Here is a 10723-nt window from a genome sequence, read left to right as displayed (position 1 = left end):
TCAGCATGCCTGTCAGAGTGTAATCAAACCCAGTGTGTACAGATCACACCATTGCCCATGGACAAAGGCTTAGGCATGACTTTATTTATACCGCAGCTAGGGCTAGAAGACATGGCTTCATTTTAAGGTGCTACAGGCCAATAATTAGTAAACAAATTATCAGTGATCTTGATAAGACCCGTATTTCAGACCGCGTGTCTCCCCTTTAAATGTGCTGGTCTACATCACACATTTTTGTTTGCATGCGCTGCATTTCCCAGAGTGGGACTGCAGGACAAACAGCAACCTGGGACTGTCCCACCCCAGGTGCCAGGACTATCTATTCTCGCTGGGGGAGCCGCACACAGCAGCCGCACACAGCAGCCGTGACCCGCGCGTAGGCCGGGCAGGGGCGGGGCCGGTGACGTCACTAACCCCGCCCCCCGCGCTCCCGCAGCTTCCAGAAGGGCCGGAGCCCGCGGGGGGGCCGGGCCGGTGGCGCAGTCGGAATTGCCGCGGCCGCGGGGCCCGGGCGGGGCGGGGCGGGCGGTGATGCCCTTGTTTATTTTTACTCGGGCGGTTCATCCTCCTCGGCAGCCCCAGCGCGGCCCCCGCTGCCGCTCCCCGCCCCAGCTCCGACGGCGGCGCCGCCTATAAAGCGCCGCCCGCGGGGAGCCGAGGATGCAGCTCTACAGCTCCGTGATCACCCACTACCCGGCGGCCGCCACCGCAGCAGCCGCCGCGGCCTCGCCGAGCTCCGCCGCCGTCTTCAAGGTCTCCTTGTCGCCGGGACCCTCCGCCCCGGAGGCACCGAGCGCCGCCGACGCCGCGGGCCCGAACGCGGCCGCCGAGAGCTCCGGCAAGGACAGCTTCGCTCCCGGGGGGGGCAGCAGCAGCGCCGCCGCCATGCCCGCCTTCTCGTCCTGCCTGGAGGTGATGCCGAGCGGCCCCGCGGCGGGCCCGGCCGGGCGGGCGGCGGGCGGCCCGCAGTTCAGCTCCTGCGCGCAGGTCACCGTCAGCCGCCGGCGGCCGCTGGAGCGGATCGTGCCCATCCGCATCGTGCAGCGCGCCGAGGCCGCCGGGGAGCTGGTGCCGGGCTCGCCGCGCAGCCGCGCCTGGCTGGAGGGCATCCTGGAGAGCGTGCGGCAGGCCGGGGCCGACGGCGAGGCCGCCGCCGAGGAGCCCAGCAACCGCAGCCTGCGGCTCAGCGAGCACTGCCAGGCGCTGCAGGCGGCGGCCGCCGGCGCCCAGCCCGGGCTGGTCCCCGGGTGCGGCCCCGCGGAGCGGAGCGGGGGCCCCGCGCACGGCCAGGAGGAGGAGGAGGAGGAGGCGGCGGGGCCCGACGTGCGGAGGGGGCCCGGCGGCAGAGCCGAGCGCAGCGAGAAGCTGGCCCTGTACCTGGCCGAGGTGGAGAAGCAGGACAAGTACCTGCGGCAGAAGGGCCGGTTCCGCTTCCACATCATCCCCGACGGGAACTGCCTGTACCGCGCCGTCTGCAAGGCGGTGTACGGGGACCAGCGGCTGCACGGCGAGCTCCGCGAGCAGACCGTGCACTACATCGCCGACCACCTGGACCACTTCAACCCCATCATCGAGGGCGACGTGGGAGAGTTCCTCATCGCCGCCGCCCAGGACGGGGCCTGGGCCGGCTACCCGGAGCTGCTGGCCATGGGGCAGATGCTGAACGTGAACATCCACCTCACCACGGGCGGCCGGCCCGAGAGCCCCACCGTTTCCACCATGGTTCACTACCTGGGGCCCGAGGACCCGACGCGGCCCAGTATCTGGCTGAGCTGGCTCAGCAATGGGCACTACGATGCCGTGCTGGACCGCGTGTGCCCCAACCCGGAGTACGAGGCGTGGTGCAGACAGACTCAGGTACAGCGCAGGCGGGATGAGGAGCTGGCCAAGTCCATGGCGGTGTCTTTGTCCAAGATGTACATCGAGCAGAACGCCTGCTCATGAGACCACCTGGGCCGCGGGCTGGGAGCTTTGCTGCAGGGACTGACAGAGAGAAGGTGTGCTGGCTGTGATGGTGATGCCTTAATCCTTAATGAAGCAGCAGCACCCCAGACTGAGAAGGACTGTAGGTTGTGGGGGATAAATACAGGCGTATTTGTAATATTCTGTTGTAAAAACTTAGCCTCGGGTTATTTGCAAGCAGATTTCTCTGTGTATGTTTGTGTCTCTCCTCCCCACTGTCTATTTTCTATAAGAATGTATTTTTTGCACACTATTTTTAAACTGTTACCTCCATCTTCTACATCTTACATTAGTATCTGGCTTTCAGCTGTACAGCCAAAAACGTTTGTAAACAGTTTTTGTAAATAAGGCTTATGATGTAACAGCTATTTTTTGCTGTGTTTTTTACCCATGAACCTTATATTTTTACCAAATGAAGTTGATGTCAAACTGACCCCCCTAGTTGATGAAAAATATTGTGGGTATTTTCTTGCAAAATTAAAATAATGGCTTTTGTAAAAGTGCAGCAAAGTGAGAACAGACTGCTTTTAGGAACAGTTGCTTTCTCTGCCTGGAGCATAGAACAGGTCTTTGAGCCAGTTGGAATGCAGCTACACGTGAACAGTGCAGGGAGCAATTGACTCTTCTGGTTTTAATTACTGTTTTGAGTAAACTGGCCTCTTGTTGCCTGGTTGGCTCACCCCTCTGCTCCATTTATATTATTTATCTATAATACCAGAACATTAACTTGCAATAGAATGTTGTGACTAGATAATAGTCTCCTGCTTTGGCAGTAATTGCCTTGGCTGCACCTCAGTGTTTGTGTTCTTGTTTCTGGGGTTATGGTGTCTTTTGTATAAGCCCTGCTTCTTTTTTGGCACTGGTGTTTCACCAACAAAGCATTATCTGATCACAACATTTTATTCACGTGACTTTATTTTCTAATCAAGAAATCAGGAATGGTATTCTACATTATGGTTTAAAATAATAATAATAATAAAAAAACCACTTAAACTGAGGTTTGTATGGTTTGCTGGGTCAAACATTTAAATGTTTCCAATCTGGATTCTGTCTCTTCTACTTTCTGATTAACTTGTTAGATATATTTATTAAGTAATGCAGTTTGTACTTTTTTATTTTGTAATATATTGTGATTTTGGAATTTATACTGTATTTGTATAATAGGAACATTCACAGCTAAAATGGAATGAATGAATAAAGAATATAATTTTACTTGTGCTCTTTTCTACCGTGTTCATTTCTGGTGTGGGGAAGGTGGGTTCACAGGACTGTTTATTTAGCTTCTCTGCCTTAGTCTCCCCTATTAAGAGGTGAGAAGAAATGTGAACCACTGATAATTCTGGCATCTTGTCAATATGTGAAAGAAAGAAATTCAAGCATTTAAAGACAATTTAATATCTAATTATTTTCTGACTGCAAGAGATCTTGGTATATCTGTTTGCCAGTGAGAAACAAATTTCTATATTAATATGCCTTAGAAGAGTTCTCAGGCATAGTTCATGAGCTGGTGACACCAGGGTTGGTGGTGAGCCAGCTCTCTGCTGGACTCTGCACACCTGGGCTTGGACATTGGTCTTTGGGAACCTCCATTCTGCAGTTAGCCCCAAACTTGCTTGAGATTTGTCCTTCAGTAGTGATACCTTGGCACCCTCTTGTTACTCAAGTAGAAGTAATGTCTCAGGAAGATGCAGCTTTTTACTCCCCTCACAAGATGGAAATGCCTTGCGAGTTGTTAAAATGTGTTTAGAAATGTGCACATGTGTTTTGCAAATCAGTCCCTGATCTCAAAGTAGTAAAAGGCCCCATCCTTGAACAACAGAAGGGTACTGGGTTAAAGTTAGGATTAAAAAGTAACTAAATAGCTGAAATGCATCAGTCTTAGTTGAGCACATGTGATAAAGAGCTGCAGGACTGATGTATATTTTTGTTACTGGTTTATGTGGCACAAAGAGTAGATTTAAATATTTTGTTATTTTCAAAATACTGGTAAATACAGTATTTCTCCTGTTCTCTTTACACTCAGTTGTGCCTTTTCTTTAAAGTGCAAATAGTGGTGGAAAGACCCTGGTCATTCTAGTCCACTACTGATTAACCTATGAATCTTTGGAAAGCTGAGTTTTGAGGTGAGAGAACAGCAAAGATGCAGTCATGGATGTGTTCATAAGGAACAGAGGTAGTTTATGGGGAAAATGGCTACTCATGTGACTCTAAAAATGAAAATATTAATACAGCATCACTAAATATCAATGATGTGTTGTCTGATTAAAAACATTGTATTCAGGCTGCTTAGGTTTTGGGTTGGATGTGATTAATTCATTCAAAGTTGTGACTATCCCAAACTTTAAAAAAAGCCCCAAACACATTTATTTTAGGTCTTCAAAAATTACTATTTTCAGCTGTATCATTAATTGTAATCACAAATTTTGTGTTTTGCAACACAAACCTTAGAAATGCTCAGTAAGCTAAGTGAAAAGGATTGGTACTGCATGGTGTTCACTCTGTGCGATAAAAATGTTACTAAAATACCACAAATAAATAAAGTAGTGTTAAAAACCAACCATGCAGGACCCTGGCATGGGTTCCCACAGAGTTCCTCAGCAATTTATCTACTGCATGAGTCACAGGGGCATGCAGATAACTTTAAGGAATTTGAAAAAGTAGGTTACTTGTTGAACTAGTTTGCAAAGACATTGAGGGTGTATTGCTGAAGGGTATAACAAGGCACTTGTTTTTGCAGCTTGCATTACATACTGTGTCTAAAAGGAAATTACAAAAATGGCATTTCAGATGTGTTCAACACATGGAAAGTGTTTTTTTTTTCAATAGATGTGGTGTTTAAAGTTCAGCTGAGACACTAGGTTCAGATGGAAGCTTGCGGTGTCTTGCTTGAACAGGAGTAGAGACGGCTTCATGGACAAATTTTATGGAAGCAGTGATCCTAATGTGGGCAGAGCTTTACTGCTTGTAACACTACTCTCACCCCCAGCAAAAGCAGAGGTAGAGGCAAGTTTTCCTTTACTGGCCTCTGTTCAACAATTCCAGTATCAAGGGAAGGACAGATATTGTCCTGTATCATAATTTCAGTTCCTGATTATTTTAACCTTGGCTAATCACTTGCATAACACAGCTAATCCTTAGACCTGTCTGGGGACTTTGGTCAACAGACTTTTTATTATTGACAATAAGTCAGAACAAGAGCCTAATTTTCAATGTGCCACTTGTACAGTTCTATTCAGATGGAAAATGCTTTCATTCTAAACCAAGCAATTGTGAACCTCAGTCTGTGGGAGCATAAGCTTTGTGGTGCCATCTTTGCTTGTATTTTATAACACAATTGTGAATTAGTTGACATGCTGGATGCTGCATTTCAGGAATTCCTTAGGTTGCCAAGACAATGACATTCTGTCACTAAAGGTGCAAGGGAAATGTTACAATTGTCATGTGTGTTAAACAGACTTTGTTACACAGAGCAAGGTTTACAAGAACTGAATTGGTTTGCAATGAAGGGATTCCAAAATAGGGGTGATGGGCAAGTAGGAAAGGGAAGATTTATGTAACTATCACTGATTTCCATCTCAGTCAAGGGCTTGCTCTTCAGAAATCTTCATGGATGACACTTTGTGCTTCATAACTTTCTTAGGACACATAGAAGTTGTCTAATGCCAGCTAGTCTGGTTTATCTGTCCTGTTGTATTTAGCTGATACATTACGTGTGTGCAAGATAAATCTTTTACATTAATGCCACTTGTAAATAAAAGTGTGTTTCAGTATTTCTTATACATGTACAAAATCACCTGAATACAAATATTTATACAGTCTGCTTTTGCTTTTATGATGTCGGAATTACTTGGTAGGATTTTTGAGGATAAAATTTCAATTTTGTTTTAGTGATTTGTCAGTGTCCTCAGGCATAGCTTCTGAATCCAAGCATAAAATGATGACAGATATCTCACAACAGAGACAAGTAACTGGCAATAACTGTTTATTGTTTATAATTTGCTTATTCTTTTATATTTATTCAAGAGTTTATTGATATGGAGTGATAAGTGTTTCCTAGGAGGTTGGTGCAAAATGGTGCGAAATGAAAAAAATTCCTGAGCCTCAGTGTTAAAAAGATTGTCCCATTTCAGAGAGGTAGTGAGTAACTGTTTAAGAGGATATCAGCTCTGCCAAATGCAATTGTGTAGTCATCTTTAAAAAGTAGAGCTTTTTAAAGAAGCAGAAAAATTTAAACTGAATTTTTACTAACATACAGGCTGATTTGTAACATGCATATATGTTTCAGTTAAAAAAAAAAAAGTGGCTTTCATATTTCCTGTTCAGTTTTTATTTATAATCTTTTTTATTTTATCAGTGGATAAAAAGATACAACAATGCAATAATATATTGTACTTCAGACATTTTTTTCTGAAGTTAGTATTTGAAATCTTTTTATACAAGGAAACCTGTACACAGTATTCAGACTGCAAATCAATGGAAATAAACCACTGTCACATTCCAGGTTTCCGTGGCATGAGTGGTTATTAATCCATCTTCTCATAAATTTGTCCTAATTACTGAGTAAGATCAGGAGAAAAGTTGAGTGTACAATTGTAATAGCATAATGCATGTACACATGGAGGAACTCATCTTTCTTGAGTGATCTTTAAAAATGGCATTTCCTGTATTTTTAGTGTTTCCTTTAAACCATTATGCTTTTAATCCTTATTTTATTTCATAGAAGTTTTACTGGAAGTTGTAGAACGCAAACTACTGAGTTCTTCTTACAAGGCATGGTTGGTTAATAGTATTTGAACCTTCAGCATTTAGCACAGTTAAGCACAGTTAAGCTGAGTACAGAGTGGCCTCTGTGGGAAAGAAGGCACTTGTAGGAGGAAAGTTGGAACTGGGATCTGGCTGTGAATGGGGCCCAGGTCGCCTTCCATCGTTTCATCTGCCCTTGTTCACCCACATCCCCAGCAGGGAGATCCTGACTTGCTGTGCTGTTGTTCTGGTGACAGTTTCAGCATCATTGCTGCTGCTCCTTGGGGTCTAGTTGTGGAGTTCTTGGACTGCCAAGCTTTTGGGGGCTGCAAATGAAGGAAGGGATGCAACACTCATTAAAAAATGAGAAGGATTTCACGAAGGGTGAAGACAGTGTTTTTCTTGCCTGTGAATTTCTCTTACTGAATTTCAAAGACTTAAAGCATGGTTGAACATCCAAATGGTTTGCAAAGGTCAATGTAATTCTGAAAATCACATAAAGCATGTTAACAGATTTTTGAGAGTCAAATGCTGAAGTATGCTGCAATACCTCTTTTTTTGAAAAATTAATCCATAATTACATTAGCAAACCCATATTATTTTCACAGGTACAAGGATCCAGCATTTTTCCTGCACAAAACTTCTGTTTTTGTTGACTGTAAAACTTAACTAACCAACATATCTGGGCAAGAAAATAATGATTTCAGATCTCTGGGTATGATTTGGAATTTGGTAACATCTGTCAACCCAATATCACTAAGTGCAATATTTTTTCCCATTGCTGATGCTGTACACAAGTTTAGAAGTATGCTTTTAGAAATAACATGATCATTGGAACTCCAATTGAGCTTCTTTTGATATTTTTTATGCAGAGCCTGTGGTCAAAATATACTCCCTTTGTAAATAAACCAACCAGTATGTTTCATATCTAAATTGCCAGTCTTCCATATGACTTAAAGATTGAGATATGACCAAGCAACTAAGCAGTTAACTAACGTGTTTATATGATTTGTTTGCTTTCCTGAAAAACTTCAGCTCCACTGGAATAGGTTACTCACAGGGACTGACCTTGCCTTTTGTGATTTAAGGTAAGAACAATGATAAAATTGTTGTCTCAGTAATTACCAACACAATTCCTATTACTTCTGCAAACTCTATTTACAATTTTAAAATTTCTTTTTGTGGTTAGTTTTGTTGATTGTCAATCATATGCCTATTCAGGATTAACCTTAGAAAATAGTTATGCTGCAAACCAAAACCTAATTAATCAGGACATTTGAGTGACTTTAGGAATTGACAGCTGTTTTGCTGTTTATGTATAATCAAGGGAAAGGTGGTGCCCAAAATGAAGTGGTTGTGAAAACACTTGTTTTGCTCTAAAAGACGGTTATGTCAGCTTATAGATCAGCATTGTGACTGCTGATGTAAAAGCTTTAATGGACTTGAATTTATTGTTTCTAAATAAAGTAATAATGTTATCTCACAACAAGTTACATTTTTGCTACACTCGGGATCTTTGCTACACAAGAGACTAATACTGCTAGATTAGAAAGAAAACAATGTTTTTACTTTTAGACCTATTTGCTTTTTTCCCCCTTTATCTCCCACCGTTCTAATATCCAGTGAAAGAGAGCTTTGGCTTTAGGTGAAGAATGTTTGTGCGTGTGGCGTGTGTTCTCCCTGAACTGGTAAGTTGAATACATGTAGAGTAAGTTTTTTTTTAACTTCAGATTAATACCCATAAAAGTGGTGAATAAACGGTTAAAAAATTACCTGTTATGCTGTAGAGCATTTGGCTCAGCAAAGCTGCAGTCCCACTGGGACTTGGATGGGAAGCAGCATTATAACAGCACATGCTTTACAGGTTTATGAAAACTTAATCTCCATTTAGTAATTTTACTTTTACTTTTACTTTTAATTTTTTTTTTATGAACGTTATCTTACTTATCAGGAAGTAAATATTTATGGATGTTTTGTCAATTAGGTTGCTGTCCTTTTGGATATACTCATGATTATTCATGTGTACAATTCATGTGGATGTGATTCCTGGTAGAACTCCATTTTCAGTTAATATTTTACAGCAGTTGCCCTGAAGAGGCTATGCAACACCTGAAATTGCTAGAAATTATACCAAACAGTAAAAAATTCAGTTATTTGATAGTATTAATGAAATCAGATTCTTCTCCTTGTCTAGCTCTGTGCAGAAACAAACATGTTCCAAAACAGATAAACAAGACAACACTGGGGTCTGTTAAGTAAATTAAAGAAGAATTTTCAGAGAAATAATAATTGTGGAAAGCTTCACCAAATATGTTATTGCTAAGAGGGACGTTGGGATACCGTAGTACATATGCTTCTCAAAACTCTTTGTTGTCACACTGAGATTGTGACAATTTCAAACAAACAAAACCTAAAAAATCCGCAAACCAAAATGGCAAACAAAATCCCAAAAGAATATAAACTTTTGCAACCAAAAACCCAAGGGAAGCTGTGCTGGGTAGGCTGTATTTGTGAGGAACCGTTGTCTCAGAGGCAGGTTATATAACATGGACAGTGGCCTCAGCTCTAACATCTACAGGAAATCATTCTGCCAACCAGGCTTCTACCCTGGGAGACCAAGTAGGTAATAGTCGATGCTCTACTTCAGTCAAGGGATTGAGTTAATCTCTGCTAAGACTTTGGTGCTTCCTCAAGCCTTTGAGCTTTATCTCAGTGCTCTCTGGATTAAGCTCTTGCCAGCCAGCAGCGATATCATTTCTCTTTGGGTGCTTGATATTGATAGAGCAGGTAGACAACAGGCAGGTACTGTCTCTGTGTAGAGAATCCTGTGCTCCATCATATCCCATTGGTGTCTTATATCACTCCTGTCTAGTATGAAGTAAAAGAAATCATACACCACTGGAATGTGGAATCAGTTCTATCTGTCTGTTCACTCAAAAGTTCTCACTGAAAAAAATACAAGTCTGTGCCAAGTCAGTTATACTTATTTATTTATTTAATTTTTCTGTGAACTATAAATATTTCATAAGGAATTTATAACTAGCCACTGAGCCATTTTACATTACCCTAAAAATACTACAGATGTTTGGTCATATGGAAATCTTCAGTGGGATGCCATAAGTTTTCTACCAAATTCAATTCTGGATTCAGATTTATCTTCTGCTCAAATATTTATTTCAATCTGTTTACTATCACCATTATGTATTTAATCCCCTCATTAACTTTGAGTGTTTATTCTCATAGCATATGGAGGAAATACTAGGAATTCTTTCCAATGTCAGTGAATACCATCAAATCTTGAAAGGAAAGGAGGGTAGCACCTTAGGGTAGGGAATGTTCCATGACTGCTTAAAACCAAGAAAAAACTGACTGAAATTTGGTCTTGACATAGACATTTTAACTTTCTTTTTCTTTATCTTTTCCTTTTTCTTTTTCTGATATAAGTATAGGCCTTTTTTAATTTTTTTTTCCAGATATCTGTAGGGATTGTGGATGAGAAAGAAAAAAAAAAATCAATTAAATAAATAGACAAAAATGCTTGTATACACACTATAATGCAAGTGCTTGTATACACACACCAATGGATTTCTAGTCTCTTACTAGTAAAAGGACTAACACTTGGAAAAAATAGTTTCAGGCTGAAAGCCTTCTTTAGAGAGCCTTATTCTTGTTAAATATATCTTGTGTTGAGTTTGTGCTGATGCATTTGCTAAACCTGCCGAAGAGAGGGCCAACAAAAACGTGCCAAGTAAAGTGGAAATGCTGTCTCTGTCTCTAAGATGGAAGTGCAGCATGTGAGGCAGCTTTACTTTCTGTTGGCCTAACCTGTGGGGCTTATATCTCATTTATAACTTTGCCTTTGTTTCATTGGCATAAAAAATGATTTTTATAAGTTTTTGCAACATATTTCGTTGTTTCTTGGGAGTCAAGTCCATTTTAAAACTTTTCATTTGGTGAAACAGGATTTATGTGTTGCTTTCAGTTTCACAACCTTTATGATGTAATTCAAGCACAGAGC

General features: G+C 42.2%; 1 protein-coding gene across 1 annotated transcript; it reads left to right on the top strand.

Moving 5' to 3' along the window:
* Positions 1–596: 596 nt before the first annotated feature.
* Positions 597–3174, top strand: OTUD1 (OTU deubiquitinase 1). Its single transcript, XM_083867395.1, has one exon. It carries the CDS (start codon positions 661–663, stop codon positions 1942–1944), a length of 1284 nt encoding a protein of 427 aa, XP_083723521.1. The 5' UTR covers positions 597–660; the 3' UTR covers positions 1945–3174.
* Positions 3175–10723: the final 7549 nt, after the last annotated feature.

Source organism: Zosterops lateralis (assembly GCF_965231275.1).
Source record: "Zosterops lateralis genome assembly, chromosome: 1".
Taxonomy (NCBI): domain Eukaryota; kingdom Metazoa; phylum Chordata; class Aves; order Passeriformes; family Zosteropidae; genus Zosterops; species Zosterops lateralis.
The sequence above is the reverse complement of the archived record's forward strand: the minus strand, read 5'-3'. Positions and strand labels throughout refer to the sequence as shown.